The 20,590-nt window shown below is 49.7% G+C and overlaps 2 protein-coding genes and 5 pseudogenes across 6 annotated transcripts; 5 read left to right on the forward strand and 2 right to left on the reverse strand.

Annotated features, from left to right (window-relative positions):
• Window positions 1-606: 606 nt before the first annotated feature.
• LOC103628913 (uncharacterized) lies at window positions 607-1,485 on the reverse strand. The gene is made up of 3 exons (XM_020538280.1): window positions 1,432-1,485; window positions 1,030-1,166; window positions 607-935 (listed from the first exon to the last, which is right to left on the reverse strand). The coding sequence occupies exons 1-3, from the start codon at window positions 1,483-1,485 to the stop codon at window positions 728-730; spliced, it is 399 nt and encodes a 132-aa protein (XP_020393869.1). The 3' UTR covers window positions 607-727.
• Window positions 1,486-1,735: 250 nt separating this feature from the next.
• On the forward strand, window positions 1,736-2,306 carry LOC103628914 (uncharacterized; annotated as a pseudogene).
• A 3,319-nt stretch (window positions 2,307-5,625) lies between these two features.
• Window positions 5,626-7,702, reverse strand: LOC100276214 (uncharacterized). Its single transcript, NM_001150055.2, has 5 exons — window positions 7,253-7,702; window positions 6,978-7,181; window positions 6,339-6,422; window positions 6,111-6,233; window positions 5,626-6,032 (listed from the first exon to the last, which is right to left on the reverse strand). Exons 1-5 carry the CDS (start codon window positions 7,487-7,489, stop codon window positions 5,895-5,897), a joined length of 786 nt encoding a protein of 261 aa, NP_001143527.2. The 5' UTR covers window positions 7,490-7,702; the 3' UTR covers window positions 5,626-5,894.
• A 2,383-nt stretch (window positions 7,703-10,085) lies between these two features.
• Window positions 10,086-11,116, forward strand: LOC103627917 (nucleolin pseudogene; annotated as a pseudogene). Its single transcript, NR_161398.1, has 4 exons — window positions 10,086-10,220; window positions 10,329-10,457; window positions 10,636-10,757; window positions 10,991-11,116. The product of NR_161398.1 is annotated as a nucleolin pseudogene (transcript).
• Window positions 11,117-11,123: 7 nt separating this feature from the next.
• On the forward strand, window positions 11,124-11,687 carry LOC103627918 (nucleolin pseudogene; annotated as a pseudogene). The gene is made up of 3 exons (NR_161399.1): window positions 11,124-11,278; window positions 11,408-11,497; window positions 11,582-11,687. The product of NR_161399.1 is annotated as a nucleolin pseudogene (transcript).
• A 98-nt stretch (window positions 11,688-11,785) lies between these two features.
• On the forward strand, window positions 11,786-11,895 carry LOC114574127 (receptor kinase pseudogene; annotated as a pseudogene). The gene has a single exon (NR_161401.1). The product of NR_161401.1 is annotated as a receptor kinase pseudogene (transcript).
• Window positions 11,896-11,967: 72 nt separating this feature from the next.
• LOC103627919 (nucleolin pseudogene) lies at window positions 11,968-12,649 on the forward strand (annotated as a pseudogene). The gene is made up of 3 exons (NR_161400.1): window positions 11,968-12,101; window positions 12,190-12,316; window positions 12,385-12,649. The product of NR_161400.1 is annotated as a nucleolin pseudogene (transcript).
• Window positions 12,650-20,590: the final 7,941 nt, after the last annotated feature.

Below are 20,590 nucleotides of genomic sequence, written 5' to 3' on the forward strand. Positions count from 1 at the left end.
TTATGGCTAATAAAATTTGTGCTTAGCAGATTATGTGCAATACTGCAAAGTGCAAATACTTCTATTTAGTGTGCACGCTCTGCAGTTGTGTTATTATGATTTTTTCCCCTGCATTTGTTCCCCTTTTATTCTGACATTTTGTTCTAGTGAGGTGCACTCCTTGAAGTCTTTGAATCCAAAGTTGTCCATGTCAATGGGAAATCTTTAGACAAGGCTGCCAAGATTACCTTGAATGGAGGAGATGAAATTATCTTCCGTTCACCAGTGAGGCATGCTTATGTATCCTTTTCTGGTGTCTATTTCTTTATCTATTAAATACTCCCTATGTTTTTGTTTTTTAAATGTATGACACCTGGACAGGTTAAATAGTTAACAAAGGAAATAATTGCCTGTCTTAAACATCATATTTTAAAACAAAGGGAGCATCTTACTTTTATGATTAAGGCTAACCGGCTAAACACAAATGAACCTTGATTTTTATTGGACTTGTTTGTAATAAATATTATATAATGATGGTCAAAGAAGTAACATTTGTCATTGGAAGTTTTTATTTCCTTAATGTAATGGTAGATATTTGAGCAACTTCATCAGGAGAAATCAAGCACTCCAGCATGATCTATGACAACAACTCAAAGATGGTCATGATTTGTAAGCAAGGGTAAACCCTTCGCTCCAGCCATGTTCTAACTCCATAGCTCCGGACCAAGTTACTACTGAACGAATGCAATCAAATATCCATTGCTTGAGAGCTCGATGATGCACCCTTCTTCCTCCTCCTTTTCTTGTTCTTGGAGTCCTTCCCCTCCTTCACGGCATCGCCCTTTGCAGCTGCAGGTGGCTGTGTTGCTAGCAGGTGCTGATGGATCGCAGCAAATGGGTCAAGCTGGAACTGCATCTTTCCCAGCACAGCCTTGAGATGAGCAGCCTCCCGTAACCTGGACAAGAAAATTGGGTTTACAGTCCAAAACTACAGTTAAAAAACATGACGACCTGAATGAAGCAAGGGAGAAGGTGTGAAGAGAGGATTACACTAATGTCTGTCTTGACTTGCAGTTCAGCTTTGCTTCAGGTTTCTGCTTTGGTGCACCTGGTTCTGAGAGGGACTCGGACAGTGCTGAGAGGTCATATGCTTTCAGTTTCTTCTGACGCCGACTCCGTGTATTTTTCTGCTGAACAAAAAAAATTGAAATTGTAGAACACTAGCATCATAATAAAAAGTGAAAGGAAATGTAACTTATACAAATATGTTGATAAATGATAAGTGCGTGTTTATATATGAGTAAGGTGTCGCCTCACCTTATATCTTTCCGCTTAAAAGGTAAAAAAGTGGTTATCGCCTTAATAGCTATAGTACAAATGCAAAAATCCCTACTAACTATTAAGAGAGGAGTGTAGACTGCCCCCGTCTCCCTACTCCGCTCGTCCGCGAACTTCAGGATTGTCGTGCCTCCGCCTCCTAGGATTGTCGCGCCGCGCCTTCGCCATTTTCGTTGCCACGCCCTCGACACCACCTCCCAAGTATCCTTGTGCCCGCCCCTACCGCCATCGTGTGCCCTCGCCCCCGCATGTGTCTGCCGCCGTGCCCCGCCCCAGTCCTAGAGGCGAGCGCGGGAAAATCCCCATTCCCTAATCCCCATGCCACAGCCTCCCCTCCCTCCCCGTCTCCTCCAAATTCAATCGTCTCCTAGCGCCAATCCGCCCCGTCTCCAAATCCTAGGCAGGTAGCCAACTAGCCATGGAGTGCGAGCTGGAGGAGCTGCAGTTCCTGGGCGTCGTCGGTATCTACCGCTTCTCCGCGGAGATCCTCCGAGGCCCGCACTGCCCGCTCTTCGCGTGCATCGCGGCCGCCTTCGCGCTGCCCCTCTCCGCGCTCTTCCTCCTGCACGTCGCCATCTCCCACGCGCTCTTCACCCACATCGACTCCGACGACACGGCCCTGGACGCATCCTCCCCGGGCACCGACACGCAGCGCCGCTTGCTGTCCCGCCTCGCCTCCGACTGGCTCGCCCTGCTCCTCTTCAAGTCCGCCTACCTCCTCGCGCTCCTCCTGCTCTCGCTCCTCTCCGTCGTCGCCTCCGTCTACCGCCAAGCGCGACGCGCTCACCTTCCCGCGCGTGCTCTCTGTCGTGCCCCGCGTCTGGCGGAGGCTCGCCGCCACGTTCCTCGCCACCTTCGCGCTCCTCTTCGCCTACCACGCCTTCGTCGTGCTCGTCTTCGTCGGCCTCCTCGTCGCCGTGGACAACGGCTCCGGCCTCGCGGGCCTGCTCGCCTTCCTCGTCGCCGTCAAGCGCGGAACAGTGTGCTGATGGGGCACAAGGGTAATACATGTTCAGGTCTTAACATATTTGGCTTTCGAGCAAACTTTTTCCAGACTTCCAAGGAAATATAAGATCCGATTAGATGTGTCGATGCTCATCTCAGCATACTCCCGCTGCAACGCACGGGCACACACCTAGTAATCACATAAATTGATAACTACACAACTACACTAGAGAGATAACTAAGGAACTAAAAACAATTGCTTACAATTTTTAGGTACTATAGAGTTAAACAACCACCACACAAAAATATGGATATAAATGAACGTGCAAGTGTGATAGTGATCAAATCAATTAGACACGTGAATGAACACAATAATTTATCCCTAAGTTTTCGTTGCTCGTTGATAACCCACATCCTTATTGTAGTGATTCCAAGCTAGGTGGTTCCTGCGCTGATTAACATTACATGCCAAGCCCAATACTCGAGTGTCCTAAGAACTACATTTGAGAGGCACTCCAACTAGCCCACTAGAATTACTCATTACAATTTTCCGCGTGCGGAATAAGCACGAGAGATCTTACAATCACTTGATCGGAGCCCGCAACGATCAAACTGCTCGGCTTCTTGTCGGCTAAGTGGCGACAATCACCAAGAGTAATAAAAGTATAACAAGCCCAAGTCTCTCAACTACCACCAATAGATAAAAAATAAATGTCATGCATGAGGAGCTCCCCAATCTCACCCAAATGATGATCCAAATAAGCAAGTGAATGGGATGTGTTTCTCAGCTCACAAAAGGTGTGTATAAGTGTATAAGGTGTCAAGAACTTAGTCAAAGTTGGCCACAAGGTCTATTTATAGACCCTAAAGAAACTCAAATGTTATTCTCTTGATCGGCTAACCGTAGGGGCATTAGACATGTCTGCTGCACTACGATGTCTGCACCAAACATGCCCAGTGCTCCTACAATGACTCAAGAATAGTTGTTATTATGTGTTAGACATTTGGTGCTCACAACAAATATGGTGTTGCACACAACACACATCCAGTGCATGTTAAAGCTCGTGCACTCTATTTACACGCTCTATGAGTTCACTTTTCGGTGCGGCTTCGGGTGCCAGCACCGAACACCACCGAACACATCTGGTGAGCATTTGTGCTCTCAAAACTATTATCTGTTGAGAGTTATCGGGTGCTCATCGGATCACATGGTGTTTGGCAAAGATAACAAACATTATATATGAATAGTCTACGTGTCTGGTAACACATGTCTAGTGCACCACCGAACACATCTGGTGCATATAAAACTATTGCACCAAGAACACCCTCTCATCTCCTCACAAGTGTATAAACTCTCAAATATTTTGACAAACATATTAGAGTAAAGGTACACTTTACAAAGTATTTTCCATAATTATTTATGATTGCTCTTCGAGTATAACATTAGGCCTGTATGTATATTCACAAGATTCCAACACCTAGTGGTACTAGATGACTGAATTCTACATTTAAGTTGCCCTCTTAATAGTATGACCAATTTATCATGTATAATAAATCCTATCACGTACATTATTATGTCTTAATCGACGAAACAAAATGTTCTAGCTGTACCTTTGTCTTTAGACCATGCATTTTATTTTTCTCTTTCTTATTTTCTAGTTTGAGCAGTATCATTTGTGGCCATCACTCTCATCTCCATGATTGCCATTCTTACTCAATCTTGGATGTGAGTCCAACATCGATGTCGATGAGTTCATCGCCTTCGATCTGGTCTACGAGCCCTAGGTAGGTTCTCTCCTCCCCCGTTAATTTAGGCCCAGTAAGTTCATCGCCTTGTATCTCAGTCACGACTCGCTAGAGGCCAACATCGGGTGAGAAACACAGTCATGACTCCCCAAGGCCACCCTCAGGCAGGATACGCAATCAGGACTCGCCCGAGGGCAACCCTGGCTAGGAGACGCAGTCATGTCTCACTAGAGGCCATCCCCAGGTGGGAGACGCAGTCATTGGCTCGCCCGAGGCCATCCTTAGGTGGGAGACGTAGTCACGCCTCGGGTGGGAGACACAGTCAGGGTTCGTCCAAGGCCAACCAGTCATGCCTCGCACGAGGTCAACCTCATGCGAGAGACGCAGTCACCTCGAACGAGAGACGGTCGCCTCACCCGAGGCCACCCTCGGACAAGAGACGCAGTCACGCGTCGCCCGAGGACACCCTCAGGCGGGGGACGCAGTCACTGCTCGCCCGAGGCCACCCTCGAGCGGGAGAAGCAATCAAAGCTCGCCTGAGGCACCCGAGGGTGGGAGACGCAGTCGCGCTCGCCCAAGGCCATCCCCGGGCTGGAGACACAGTCATGCCTCGCCCGAGGCCAACCCTGGGCGGGAGATGCAATCACGACTTACCCGAGGCAACCTCGCAGTCACAGCTCACCCGAGGTCAACCCCGGTCGGGAGACACAGTCACGCCTCGCCCGAGGCCAACCTCGGACGAGAGACGCAGTCAAGCCTCGCCCACGGCCAACCTCGAGTGGGAGACATAGTCACAGATCGCCCGAGGTCACCCTAGGGTGGGAGACGCGGTCACGGCTCGCCCAAAACCACCCTCGAGCGGGAGACATAATCACCTCGGTCAGGAGATGGTCACGCCTCGCCCAAGGCTAACCTCAGGCGGGAGACGCTGTCAAGGCTTGCCCGAGGCCACCCTCGGGAGGGAGACGCAGTCACCTCGGGCGAGAGACAGTCACACCTTGCTCGAGTCACGCCTTACTCGAGGCCAACCTCGCGCAGGAGACGCAGTCACAGCTAGCTCGAGGCCACCCTCAGGCGAGAGACACAGACTTATGACTGATATTTATAAAGGGCACTTTTTTTTGCAATCCTAATGACTGATATTTTACAAATTCTTATGCCATGAAAATTCAAGGGTTTAAATGAGGTAACCATTCTACCACGCTGCTTAAAAAACATAGATATACGCATGTAATAAGAATTTAACGAATAACTTGTGTTTTGTTGCAAAGCACGGGGACCATATTACAACTAGGAGATAAAGCCCAATCCACAAACCAAGTGCCCTTCCAGTCCATCATCTAGGATAATACATCAACCTTTGAAATCAATTAAATTACTACTGGCACAATTCAGCTCAAGAAAAGGTGCAACCTGACGGATTACAGTGTCCCAATTAAGACACTGCAAACAATTTCTCACGTATACAATGCAGCATTGTGCTCCCTCCACTCTCTGCTTTTCATACTCTATATATGGTACAGTCCAGCGTTGTGCAGCATTATATAAGTGAGCTATGTTCAGTCCAAGTGAATTGGAGAAGCTGCTTTCATATCATACATGATACATCAAGCCATAAACAAACCATGTGCCTTCTCATTTCTTTAAGAACCATCACAAAAACAACAGCAACCTCTACCAATGTAATAGAATGCAAGCGAAGCAAGCATACATTTGCTGATAAATTTGCTCCTGGTCTAAAAACATCGCAGCAACCGAAACAGGAAAGAAAGAAAATTAGCAGGGACCATATTTGAATCAGATCATTAGCGGCATGATGCAACACTCGCGTTGCGCACAAGGTAATCTGGAAATGCTCTGAATGGTTGGTTTGTTGGTTCTTGCCTTCACTTCTTGTGCGCCCTGTAGTCTGGGGAGTTGTGGGGCAATGGGGACAATGGATGCCTTGAAGAATCTGCACAGCCGAAATCAAGAGCCCTGCCAGTTGTGTTGCCATCCCTCAAGCTAGACGACTTGCGCTTGTTCTGCAACAAGAATCATTCATCGCATCATCCCATCACAATTAGCTTCCTCTTAGCCCGCGACAGAGTTTATCAATTTACCTTGGTGGATGTACTGGCAGATTTCTTTCTTTCAGACCGGCGCTGTCGCTCCTTCTCCAACAAACTCAGCAGCCTTTTGATCTCTTCATCAAGAGCCCTGTTGTCCTCACTCAGTGTCACGACCTTCAAGGGCAGCAAACAAGAAAACAATTGATTTGCTTGTCGCCAATAACTCACCGGCCGTGTAAAAACACAAGAATCCCAAGGACATGAGTGCTTTTGATATACCTCTGCCTCCGCCGTATCAAGATTCATCTTCAGAATCTCCTTTTCCTTATGTAGTTCTTGCACTTGCACCATCAATGCTGCCAACTGTATAATGCGTTGGCATTGATCAGGTGAAAGCCAAAGGCAACACCATAGGTGAGAGAAATCTAATCTAGGAAATAAAACAAATCATCTAATGCTTGCGTACTACGATTACCCATTTACAAAGGCCATATTACGATTACCAATTTACAAAGACATGTGCAGTACAAACTTGGAACGAATTGCATTACACAGGTCAGCAACAATCTAGTACCCTATTACACAAATTTATTGTGACTAGTAGTCTTGACAAATGGAATTGCGCTTCATTCATGTGAATGCAAAATGACACCTTTGACGGATTACGACATCCCTGTTTGTTTATAGGAACCTAAAAAGAAATTAACTGACCACACAAATTCAAGGGCATGTACTAGTGTGATTGGATTGGATTTGTAATGTAAACATAATCATCAGTTGATGAACTGACCGCACACGAGGCAAAACTCGTGGTTCCATCTATATCTATTTTGAATACCACCAGACAATGGAAAGCACGGTTCTTAAGCAGAGGATCAGTAGTTAGGAATCCGTTTGAAAAAAAAGGAGGCAACTGACATCTGTGTTCTGGTTTAGGCGTGCGCGGAGGTCGTCGTTCTCCCTGGCGAGGTCGTCACAGGACTCCATGGCGCGCTCGAGGTCCCGCTCGTAGAGCCGACACTCCTTGCTGCTCTTGTCGGAGAGGTCGGCGTATGCGGCGGCCACGGCTTCCTTTTCCTCGACGCAGCGGCGGAGGCCGGCGGCGTTCATGGCGGCCTCGGCCTGAGGAAGAAGAGGAAATGGGTGACGAATCAAGAATGAAATGGGGGAGAGGTCCCTTCTGACTTGTGTACCTTGAGGAGGTCGATGCGGCGCTGGGCTGCGCGGAGGTCTTCCTCGAGCGAGAAGACGTGGTCCTGGAGGCGGTGGCGCTGCTCCTCGGAGGCGAGGAGCTTGAGGCGGAGGGAGCGATCGGAGACGGGGAGGCCCAGGGAGGCGTGGATGGAGTCGCGCACGTAATCTTCGGCGCCGCCGGGGAGCGGGAGCTGCGCAACCCTAGTGTCGTCCGTGTGCGGCGGCGTGGGTCCCATGGATTCGTTGACGGCACGGCGTCAGGCTCCGGCGCGATGTGATCCGATGCGGGCGGGCGGGATCGCTCTGGGTGGAGGGGAGGAGGGAGGTGTGGGTGTGGTCTTGCGATTTGGATACGTGGATTTTGAATCGAATCGAGATTCTTCCGCCGATCGGCGAGGAGATAACCGTTGGCGTTTTGGAGGTTTCGGCTCCACACCCCAGGCGTTGTTGTTACCAATAGTTGCTCTGGGCCTCCATTTGTTTTCTTCTGCTATCCATACGGCCCAAACACTAACGTTGGTTGGGCTGTTGCTGCCGCAGTTAACGACACGACAAATGAACAAATATATCTCTACTACCTTATAAGGGTCCAAGGAGGGCGTCCACCCTGACTCACCGTGCCCCCGCTCCCGTCATCCCGCCGAGATGCCAGCCTAAGGATGCTCGCGTCCCATCCTCCCCGACATCCTTTGCGCCGTCATTCTCGCCACCGCCGCTCCATTCTCGCCTTCATGCCCTGCCTCCCACCCCTTTCCCCGTGTACGCACCCCGTCCCCAATCCCTCCGTGCACCCCCGCTTCGCTCGCTATGGCAAGACTACCGCGGCCGCCCTCCACCCCCGATGCATCCATTTAAAGGGTCTGATTTGTGGACATCACAACAATGGAGGCGCTCCATCCTCCCAGGCATCTCCGCCGGCGACTGGTACTGTCCATCCTATGAATCCAGGTATGAGGCTAAAAAATAATTTGTTAGCTCCTATGAATCTGGGCACTGCTTCACCATTTTGTGACTTTGATATGCTTATTATGTTTAGTGAACTCAATTTTCTATGTTCCAATCACTGCTCTTAGTTAATTTTGATACTTGCAGTCTGTAGATCTTGTTTTCTGTTGATTCACTTGTAATTAAACTGTTTGGGTCACTAGATTGGTAGGATAAAACTGAAAGCAATGAGAATGGCATGTCTTTGGGCCTTAATTTTGCACAAGATTCGACTGCTCATTTGGTTTGAATCTTTGCTTCTGAACTACATTTGTTGGTCAATGAGTTCTTTACTTTCTTTAGTACTCCCGTGGTCCTTCAACAGACTGCACTTGTATTATCCTAATTTATGTCAAAAAATATCCGAAATCATGGACACGTGATTGTTCTAACACAGAGAAACTGTGTGTCCAGAGTACAAGCGAGATAGCAGTAAATTGTTTCTTTCCTATGTGTTGTCATCTTGCTTAGTTTCTCCAGTTGCCACTTGCCACTGTAATAGAGATGAAGCACAATGTTATATTAGTTATGTTTTTTTCTTCCTTTCTTGAGGTTATCTTAGGATTTTCCCTCTAAATTATGGACTTGCAAGATTAAAAACATCTCCTACTATAGGTTATCTTAGGATTTTTCATGGACTTGCATCCTCTTTTGTGAGTGGTGGACTGATGAAACCCTAAACCCTATACCCCAAGATTAAAAACATCTCCTATTATGAATTCCCTCTAAATTATGAACTTGCAAGGTTATCTTAGGATTTTTCATGATTCTAGGATATGGGCACTTGCTTTTTAGATGTAACTTTTGCTTCTTGGTGAACTATGAAAGACATCTCTTACTCAAATAGTAATTAAACACGCTGCTTATAGGAAATTTGTGAACCTATAGGTTCCCTGAAAATTAGTTGATGACTAGATCAGAAGTAACTTGGTGTGGTCATTAGTTACATATGTGCAAGAGCTATCATCTCCTTGAAAACATATAACATGCTTCAAAATGCACAAAAACATATATGAATTGATTTTTATGTGTTTTATATATGTCTAGATTCATCACCATATAGACATAAAAATCAAGAACTAAAACGAATACTATTTTGGAATGGATAGAGTACTATTTAGTGTGTTCTCTTTCTGCAATAGTTACATACTACAGGTGTCCTATGAGCTTGCGTTTTACAAAGTTTGGTAACAGATTTGTCATTTTCTATTAACAGGTTGCAGTGAGTCAATTGGAAGAATATTCTGAAACGAGCGGGCACTTAGTGCACACCAAGGTTGCATTTTTTTTGATGGGTTATCTTTTTTCCATCCTTCATTTTCAACTTATGATCCGATTATCAGAGAACACCTTGATGGCTCACCTATCAACGTTTCTTCCAGCGCTTATGGATGCTAAGGTGGTAGAGCCGTCGATATAGAGGTCATATATGATCGACAGAGAGCACACCGTGGTGGAGCTGCAAGTTGTTGTAGGCTGTGATGTGCGTGTGACGAAAAAGGGAGGAGGTGGGAGCAGGCCCGGCTAGGCCGTGTCCACGAATGCGAGCGACCGCTGACTGCTGGTAGTTTCCTTTCGCCTTTTCCATTTCTTTTTGTATTTTCCTATTCCTATCTACATTTCTATTTCTATTCTTCCCCACTAGGTTTTTTTATAGTATTAGGGTTTCATGCGCACACAAGCCATACGCAAGTTGTGTGATTAATTCATTCGGTGTTATCAAACATAACCATGGTGTGCTTCCTCCCCATCTAGATAGCCACTAAAGTTGCAATCCACACTATGTTCTTCCGTTCCTCTGGTGTACGTTCTCTGGTGGCGACGACTGGGCTGCCTCCTCCTCCACTACCTCCGCGTGAACATAGTTAACTTCTGTTTCTATAGGTTAAGAAGGTACAGACAAAGAAGGCGCCTGCTCCCAAGATTGCTAAACAAGAGTCCAGTGATGATGACACCAGCGACGAGACCTCTGAATCTGATGAGGTATGTTATCATTTTTGGGTTTTAATGCTGAAAAAATCAGCAGTCAGCAAATTGAATTGTTAATGTGGTTTTTAGAGTTTTTAGATGCCAATTCATCTTCTCATTAAGGAACATGCAAAGAAGCCTGCTGCTAAACCCTTGGCTACAGTTGCGAAAAATGGTTCGAAGACGGTCAAGCAAGAGAGCAGCAGCGATGAGGACAGTTCTGAAGATGAGTCGGATGACAACAGTGATGATGTGAGTTAAAGTTTCTTGTTTGTCTTATGTTTTGTGCATAGTTAATCTCAATTACCACCATGGTAGCACAGATTAATGGTTTAGTTGTCATTACCCTAGAAATTTGGTAGCCAACCAATTGATTATTTGAATGTACTTCTCAGATGTTGAGCTACCAACCCATTTTCTTTTGATTCAGGAACCTGCAAAGAAGGCTGCTGCTAAACCTTGGGTGCCGTTGCTAAAAATGGTTTGAAGAAAGGCAAGCAAGAAACCAGCAGGGATGAGACCAGTTCTGATGATGAGTCAGACGATGATGTTGTGAGTGGAACATTCATGTTTGTTTGCCTTTAATTCCATTTTACTATAAGATTAATGATAGCATTTTCATTGGTTTTCTGATTCAATGCCATTTCTAACCTAACATCCAGATATGTGTTCACTGATTTATCATCAATTCACTCTGACCTGTATTATGTTGTGTGTGCCCTGAAATGCTTTTATTTAACTTAGCCACTTGATGGTATAATTCCTCTTCTGTATGCATTTTTCAGAAACCTGCTGCCCCACTAAAGAAAACATATGTGGCTGTTGCACAAAAGAAAAAGGGTTTTTAGGCTGGTGCCCTCGATTCTGGTGGTGTGCTCAGTTTTACCCTTAGTCGTGTTTTTTTTGCTCAGTTTTACCCTTCCAGTGCTATAGAACAGAAGGGCAAAACTGAGCAAAAAGAACCACTAAGGGTAAAACTGAGCACATCACCAAAATAGAGGGCACCACCTTAAAAAACCCAAAGAAAAAGGGAGATTCTTCTTGAGAGTGACTCTGATGATGACTCGGATGAGGTGTGTGCATTCTGCTTGTTTGTTCACATATATTTGGGTTAACCATTGTATATCCTGTTCCTGTTCTTTACCTTGAGCAAATAATTTCCATGTTTAAGCATATTTTAGTTGTAACATTATTATATTCAGGAAGTGCCTCCAAAGTCAAAGGCTCCAGCAGCAACTATCAAAAAGAAAGATTCCAGTGAAAGTGAGTCCGAGAGTGATTCTGAGGTTGAGGTAATTTTAAAAACAAGTAATGTTGTAAATGTTTGCATATTATGTGTTTTGTCATTTTGTTCACCTTATTTCTGAACTCCTTAGGATGCAAGTAAAACTCATCCTACCAAGAGAGCTGCTTCAAAAATGAAAGATGAATCAAGTGATGACTCAGACACTGATGATGATGAAGAACCTCCTCAAAAGAAGTAGAAGGTGTTGCAAATACTCTAACTTGTTTATTTTTCTTTGAACATTTTCATTATTTTTCTCAGGATGTTCCATTGTTCACATTGTATTTCTTCTGTTAATAGGAAGCACTTTCAGCTGCAAAAAAAGAAAGCAGCAGTGAGGATGAAGATGACAGTAGTGAGGAAAGTTCGGATGATGAGCCAACAAAAGTTGAAGAAAAGAAGGTACATACAAATTCTTGGATGTAGGCAATGTATTATTAATATTAACCAGTATTAACTAGATGCTTTATCAGGATCCAAAAGTATCAGAAAACATTGGATCTGAGGATGAATCTTCTAAAGACGAGAGTGATAAAGACAGTGAAGAGCCTGCTAATACTCCAAAGAAGGCTCCAGTGCACACCTCTGAAAAGCAAACTGCTACCAAAGAAGTATGCACATGTGATATTGAGTTTTTGTTCTTTTCATAAAGTTTCTTGAATTCATAGATGCAACATTTATAATTTGATACTATGGCAGCCTAAGACGCCTATTGGCTCCCAAAGTGAACTGAAACAGCATTGATGGATCTTTCCAGAAGGCTGCTCGGGGTAACAACATCTCAATATTTATCTGGGGCTTTGATAAAAATATTTCAGAGGATGAGGTAATTTATTTTTGTTTCGATATTTTTTATCTCAAATGCCATAACAATGCTTATGACAATGAATACAGATCTGGAGCTCTCTCGAACAACATTTTAGTGATTGTGGTGAGATGACAAGGGTCTCTATCCCGACTGATCATGAGCCTGGTGCAATAAAAGGGTGAGTTCTGCTACATGAAACACCAACATAAGGTGTAACTAGGATGGCTTGTACCTTACTACGAGAGAGACAGAAAGAGAGCAAGAGAGATTTTGTTGTGCTTCCACTATAAGGTGCACTTGCTATCCTGAGAATGGTTAAATATGAGCCACTCAAATGATCTTTTTCTCTTAGTACCACTGTCTGAATAGTCCTGCCACCTTCCACCCAATTCCCATGGTGGTTTTTAGAGGTTGGCTTTGTTGTTGTTATAGGTAATGATACATCTAATCTGCTGTTTGAATTGGTTAAGGCTTTTATTATGTTCTGTACTTGTCGGCGTTTCGAGACCGGGGGGTCCCTGGGCCGACGAGTGAATGTCGCCGCGTGCCCCAGCCCAGATGGGTCGAGCGCGAGGGCGAGCGTGAAGGGGGAGAGCGAGGCGGCCGAAGACCGGCGTGAGAGAGGTGGGAATCCCGTGGCCTTCGTGTTCGTCCCGCGCCCAGGTCGGGTGCGCTTGCAGTAGGGGGTTACAAGCGTCCACGCGGGAGAGGGAGCAAGCGGCTTCAAGCGAGCGCCTATCTCGTCCTCGTCCCCGCGCGGCCAACCCTCTCTAAGAGGGCCCTGGTCCTTCCTTTTATAGGCGTAAGGAGAGGATCCAGGTGTACAATGGGGGGTGTAGCAGAGTGCTACATGTCTAGCGGAGGAGAGCTAGCGCCCTAAGTACATGCCGTTGTGGCAGCCGGAGAGATTTTGGCACCCAGCTGGTGTGATGTCGTGGCTGTCGGAGGAGCGATGGAGCCTGGCGGAGGGACAGCTGTCGGAGCGGTTGAGTCCTTGCTGACGTCCTCTTGCTTCCGTAAGGGGACTGAGAGCCGCCGTCGTCACAGAGTATGCGAGGTGCCATAATTGCCTATCTGGCGGAGCGAGCCAGATGGGACGCCGGTCTTGTTCCCTGCGGCCCGAGTCAGCTCGGGGTAGGGTGATGATGGCGCCTCCTGTCGACGTGGCTGGTCTGCGCCCTAGGTTGGGCGATGTGGAAGCTCCTCCGAAGCCGAGGTCGAGTCTGTCTTCCGTGGCCAAGGTCGAGTCCGAGCCCCTGGGTCGGGCGAGGCGGAGTTCGTCGTCTTCTAGGGCTGAGCCCAAGTCCGAGCCCTGGGTCGGGCGGAGCGGAGTTCGTCGTCTTCTGGGGCTGAGCCCGAGTCCGAGCCCTGGGTCGGGCGGAGCAGAGTTCGCCGTCTTCCGGGGCTGAGCCCGAGTCCGAGCCCTGGGTCGGGCGGAGCGGAGTTCGTCGTCTTCTAGGGCTGAGCCCGAGTCCGAGCCCTAGGTCGGGCGGAGCGGAGTTCGCCGTCTTCCGGGACTTAGCCCGTGTCCGAGCCCTGGGTCGGGCGGAGCGCAGTTCGCCGTCTTCCGGGGCTGAGCCCGAGTCCGAGCCCTGGGTCGGGCGGAACGGAGTTCGCCGTCTTCCGGGACTTAGCCCGAGTCCGAGCCCTGGGTCGGGCGGAGCGGAGCTTCCTATGGTGCCTTCGGCAGGGCCTGACTGCCTGTCAGTCTCACTCTGTCAAGTGGCACCGCAGTCGGAGTGGCGCAAGCGGCGCTGTCCTTCTGTCAGGCCGGTCAGTGGAGCGGCGAAGTGACGGCGGTCACTTCGGCTCTGCCAGCTGGGGGGCGCGCGTCAGGATAAAGGTGTCAGGCCACCTTTGCATTAAATGCTCCTGCGATTTGGTCGGTCGGTGCGGCGATTTAGTCAGGGTTGCTTCTTGGCGAAGGCAGGGCCTCGAGCGAGCCGGAAATATGTTCGCCGCTGGAGGGGGGCCTCGGGCGAGACGGAAATCCTCCGGGGTCGGCTGCCCTTGTCCGAGGCTAGGCTCGGGCGAGGCGTGATCGAGTCCCTCGAATGGACTGATCCCTGACTTAATCGCGCCCATCAGGCCTTTGTAGCTTTATGCTGATGGGGGTTACCAGCTGAGAATTAGGAGCCTTGAGGGTACCCCTAATTATGGTCCCCGACAGTAGCCCCCGAGCCTCGAAGGGAGTGTTAGCACTCGCTTGGAGGCTTTCGTCGCACTTTTTTGCAAGGGGACCAGCCTTTCTCGGTTGCGTTTTGTTCCGGTGGGTGCGCGCGAGCGCACCCGCCGGGTGTAGCCCCCGAGGCCTCGGAGGAGTGGTTTCACTCCTTCGAGGTCTTAATGCCTCACGTAATGCTTCGGCTGGTCTGGTTGTTCCCTCATGCGAGCTGGCCGTAGCCCGGGTGTACGGTCGGGTCCCAAGTTCTCGGGCTGGTATGTTGACGCTGTCAACGGTTCGGCCGGAGCCGGGTTTGCGAGAGCAGCCCCCGAGCCTCTGCACAGGGCGAGAGGGCGATCAGGGACAGACTCGGCTTTTTTACATACGCCCCTGCGTCGCCTTTCCGCAAGGAGGAGGGGGGAAAGCGCCATGTTGCCCTCGATGGGCGCCGAACATGGTGTCTCCGGTGAGCTGCAAGCGGGTAATCCGAGTGGACGTCTGTGCCCCGTTCGTTAGGGGTCGGCTAGGGGCCCAGAGGCACGCCCAAAAGTACCTGCGGGTGATCTGCCGGACCCGGTCCCCTGGCGACGGGGTCCGAGGGCTCGATGCCTCCCTCTGATGGGATTCCGTTACAAGATCGTTCCCGCTGGTCTCGGAAATGTCCTAGGGTACCTCGGGAGCGCAGCCCGAGCCTTGGTTATGTATCGAACGTTCCCATGGTCATCCCTCGCTCGGCGTCTGAGGCGGCTGTGAACCCTTCGGGGGCCAGCCTTCGAACCCCTGATCAGTAATGGGCGCGGAGCCCGAGTAGCCTGAGGCGGCCGTGGAACCCTTCCGAGGGGCCGGCCTTCGAACCTCTGACCAGTAGTGGGTGTAGGGCCCACGCGATCTGAGGCGGCTGTCGAACCCTTCCGGGGGGCCAGCCTTCGAACCTCTGATCAGTAGGGAGGCTCGGAGCCTGTTTCCTTCCCGGGGAAGGATCCTTTTCGGGGTATCCCCCTTTCCCGGTCCCTGTTGCAAGAGAGAGAAAGAGGAAAAAAGGATAAGGATACGAAATCGAACGACGCGGCGTACCTTTTTTGACGCGGTTATTATGGCGAAGGCGAAGCGTCGCTTGCTTCTCCTGCCAGAGGCGCCGCCTGTCCCGCCGCAGAGTTAATGCGACGGGGCGAGTGGTTCGCGGGGCGGCCGTTGCGCGTGCGCGAGCCATTCGGGGAACGGCTGTTTCGCTTTGCGTTTTTGAACCCCACGTCCGGTCCGGGCGGAACATTTGAACCGGTCTTGCCTTGGTCTTTATATACTCGGGAGAGGGTCTGGTGACGGTTCTTTGCTCCGCTTCCTGCCTCCCTCTTAGGTTTTCGCAACCCGAGAGACTTAGCCAGAGAAGAGGAAACCGCCCTCCCTGCCCCTTGCGCCGCCACCCCTTCCGCTCGGTGATGGCTGACCGGGTGACCATCATCTCGCCGCGCGACCCATGGCCTTTTTCCACGGTGACGACGAGTGATCTGGAGGATCTTGTTGGCGAGGGTTTACTTTGCCCTCTCACCGATGAGCAGCGACCGGAATGGATTCCCCCCGTGGGCGGAGCCGCTCCGTCCCCACCACCGGGGTACATCGTGAGCTTCGTCTCCTTCCACGAGCGGGGATTTGGTGTGCCGGCGAGCCGCTTCATGCGGGCGATCCTGCACCACTACGGGGTGGAGTTGCACAACCTCAGCCCCAACTCCATCTCGCAGCCCGCCATCTTCGTAGCGGTGTGCGAGGGGTACTTGGGGATCGCCCCCCATTGGGATTTGTGGACCCATCTCTTTTTCGCGGAGCTTTTTGCCTCGCCGACGGGGGAGAGGAAGGTCCGCGCAGCGGTGCGGGCCGGCGGCTGCACCCTCCTGCTGAGGCAGTCGCGGGTGTCGCTGTATATTCCCGCCATCCTCGCGTCCTCGAACAAGGGGTGGCAGCGCCGATGGTTCTACCTCCGGAATGACGGCGAGTTGCTCCCGCCGTTCTCCCAGCGAGTAGTCACCACCGCCGCCGATGCTTGGCGCCACGTGTCACACCCGGTTTTAGAAGGCAAACCGAATGCGAACCATGTACGTGCCAGGATCAGTTATTCACGTACACAGCAGTTACATAACATGGACATCATCACACAGTGCTCAAAATAGTATTAATAAGGGAAATAGTCGATTACATCATACGTCTGAGACGTCCATATAGTTCTTACAATAAATCAAAGTGCGGAAAAGAAACGTAGATAACGCGGCCTTCACAGGCAGCCGACTGGGGGTTGCCGCTAACCCACACCTAGAACTCGTCGTAGTCTTGGAACTCCTGGAAGTCTCCTTCCACAGCTTCATCTTCGCCTGAGCAGTGGTTGCAATGCTGACAACCTGGGGGGGGGTTTGGTGTGTAGAGCAAGGGTGAGTACACATCAACATACTCAGCAAGTATCCTGTTTGGCTGTAGTGGACTAGCTTTATGTGGGGATAAGTCAAGCAGTTGCTTTTAGTTGGTCAGATTATTATTTACTAGTAGAAAGCCAAGTTTTAGCATTAACCCAAGTTATTAACCCGATGTACCCTTTCCAAACGGAAAGAATACCACTTACCAATACCATAATCATAACCAGAACCATCAATCTCATAACCACCTGTACCACAATGTCTCTGATCAAGTACCACTAATCACTGGAGCTCCCTTGGCCGCTCATAACCGTGAGCACGGCTGATATATCAGTTTCATAACACTCTGCAGAGGTTGTGCACTTTACCCACAAGCCGTGATTCCCTCTTGCCTCGGGCCGATCAAACCCTTAAACACTACCAAGGTGAATAGGCAGGGTTTCACTACGTAGCCTTTACAAAGATTCCCCGGGACTGTAGCCACCCGTTAGGTTTCCTAAATGCACCGCACTCCTCCCCAAGGGGCGAACCCAAACTTGGCAGAGCGAGCCGCATACACCGAGCCCCATTGACGGCACGACGGCTAAGTGAACTACATCCCGGATCCTCTAATTATTCAGCTAAGGGCACCCCATTCCACCCTCATGGTTGCACTGTTTTCCCGGGCGGTCATCCATAGAACAGGTCCTTACGGAGAGGCACTCGAGAAACCGCTCGAGTCCCCTTGAAAACCACAAGTATGATCATAAAGAAGAACGGGAAAACAGCGTATCATAGATAACCACATCATGTTCATTGATTAGAGTTGAGCAATAGCATAAAGCTAAACAGTAATAATCCAACCCAGATAGGTAAACAAGGACATGGATAACAAAAGCTAGTCAATCCTTAGGCATAAATGTGTAAGCGGGAGGTGAATTAAATAATGAATAGGACAGAGATAGGTCAAAGGACACTTGCCTCCACCAACCGACTGCTGCTCAGGGGCTTCTCCTGCGAATTCCTCGGGCTCTTCGACCGAATCGTTCTCTATGCGAGCGCAAACATACATACATCCATCCACATATTTAATACAAAAGAACAGTACACCATACAAGATAACAAATAAAGCGAATATGCATCAAGTATGACATTCGATATCGCATTTGTTATGGTTAGAAAGAAACAGGAAAGGGTCTCGCAGGGGGTTAAATCTTATGCACTAATGACACAATTGGTTTTTAACAAAATAATTCTGTTATATATATTTATATATACTAATGGAAACCTAATCACTTTTAGTTGATCAACATTGCACAGGGTAAACAATTAACTACGTGAATCAATAGCATAACGGAATTTTAAATTAAACTTCCTATTTTCCCATAGCATGAACAGTGATTAGCCTACTTAAAATACAGTAATTATAATCACAGAAAGTAAATAAAATAAAATAAAAAATAAATAAAAAAAAACAGAGGGGGGGGGCGGTTGAACCGGCCCTAGGGGCGGTTGAACCGGCCCGGGGGCAGGCGGCCGAGCTGGGGCGGCCGAGCGCGGGGGGCGGCCGAGCTGGGGCCGGGGGCGGCTGAGCCGGGGCCGAGGCCGGCTGAACCGGCCCGGGACAGGGGGGCGCGGCCAGGGGGCCAGGCGGCCGGGGCGCGGGCTAGGGGCGGCTGGCGGCCGGGCGGGGCGCGGCTGGGGGCGGCCAGCGGCCGGGCCAGGGCGGCCAGGGGAGCGGCCGGGGCGGGCCAGCGGCGGCCGGGGCCGGCTGGGCGCGGCCGAGGGCCGGCCAGCGGCGGCCAGGGGCCACGGCGGGGCTGGGGTGGCTGCCGGCGCGGCCAGGGGGCGCGCGGGGGTGGGGAGAGAAGAGGGGAGGGAGGAGAGGGAGGAGGGGGAGGGGGCTCACCGGCGGGGATCGACGGCGAGGGGCGGCCGGCGGCAGGGGGCGGCGCGGCGGCCTAGGGTAGGGGGCAGGGGCGGCGGCGGCTTAGGGCAGGGGGTAGGGGCGGCGCTAGGGAGAGAATGAGAGAAAATGAGAGGGAGAGGGAGAGGGTTTGGGGAAAAAGGGGAGGTGGGGGGGGGGGGCGGCTTGGGCCAATTGGGCCCAAGGGGGGGCGCCAGGGGGCGGCTGGGCCGGCCGGGGTCGGCCCACGGCGCGGGAGAGAGAGAGATAGAAGAGAGAGAAAGAGAGAAAAAGAAATAAAAGATCTTCTTCTTATTTTCGAAATCCGATCTTCCTACATGAATGCATTTGCACTTTCAAAGCAATCAAAAGAAATGCAAGGTTCGGCATGGTGCATCAAACAACATAAAGTATTTAGGGTTTTTCCTACACGGGAAATCCAACCGATTCCCGCTAGAACTTTGGAAAAGGTCAAGGTTTAGCGAAGGGAAAAAGAAAAAGAAAAGGTAACGCCCGAATTTTGGCGAGTAAAGAAAAGAAAAAAAATTCAACTGCAAAATTCGGGGCGTTACAAACCTATCCCCCTTAAAAGAATCTCGCCCTCGAGATTCAGGGCTGGCTAGCAAAGAGCTCTGGGTACTTAGCCATCAGATCATCTTCACGCTCCCAGGTTGCTTCTTCCTCAGAGTGGTGATTCCATCTGACTTTGCACATTCTGATGGTCTTCCTTCGGGTGACTCTATCTGCAACCTCAAGGATCTGAGCTGGCTTCTCAATATAGGTCAAGTCCTCCTGGACTTCAAGACCTTCCACTGGCAACTGCTCTTCTGGCACACGCAAACACTTCTTCAACTGAGACACATGAAAGACATCATGCACAGCAGACAAATTCTCTGGCAGGCTGAGCTGATAAGCCACTTCTCCACGCTTTGAGAGAATTTGATACGGACCAATGTAGCGGGGTGCTAGCTTGCCTTTGACTCCGAATCTTCTGACTCCTCTGATCGGTGACACTTTCAGATAGACAAAGTCTCCGACTTCAAAACTCAGCTCTCTTCTTCTTGTGTCTGCATAGCTTCGCTGCCTCGATTGCGCTATCTTCAGATTCTCTCGAACCATCTTGATGTTCTCTTCGGCTTCAAGCAAAATATCTGGCCCAAACACCTGCTTCTCTCCAGGCTGATCCCATTGCAACGGAGTTCTGCAACTCCTTCCATACAGCGCTTGAAACGGTGACATCTTCAAACTGGCCTGGTAACTGTTGTTATAGGAAAACTCTGCATAAGGCAATCGCTTCTCCCATCCGGACTGATCTTGCAACGCACAGGCTCTCAACATATCTTCAAGAATTTGATTGGTTCTTTCAGTCTGACCATCTGTCTGCGGGTGATAAGCTGAACTGAAATTCAGATGCGTGCCCAAGGCTTCATGCAACTGCTGCCAGAAATGAGAGGTGAACTGCGTTCCTCTGTCTGACACTATCTTCTTTGGCACACCATGAAGACAAACGATCCGAGACATATACAATTCTGCCAATACTGCACTGTTGTAGTTGGTCTTGACAGGTATGAAGTGGGCTGACTTGGTCAAACGGTCCACTACTACCCAAATGGAATCGTAGCCGGCTCGAGTGCGAGGCAATCCGACTATGAAATCCATGCCAATTTCATCCCATTTCCACTGAGGGATCTGCAACGGTTGCAACAATCCAGCTGGTCTCTGGTGTTCTGCCTTAATTCTTCGACAACTATCGCACATAGCCACATGCTCTGCGATTTCTCTTTTCATTCCGTACCACCAGAATTTCTTCTTCAGATCCTGATACATCTTCTCACTGCCAGGGT

The sequence above is a fragment of the Zea mays genome, chromosome 5 (genome assembly GCF_902167145.1).
Source record: "Zea mays cultivar B73 chromosome 5, Zm-B73-REFERENCE-NAM-5.0, whole genome shotgun sequence".
Taxonomy (NCBI): domain Eukaryota; kingdom Viridiplantae; phylum Streptophyta; class Magnoliopsida; order Poales; family Poaceae; genus Zea; species Zea mays.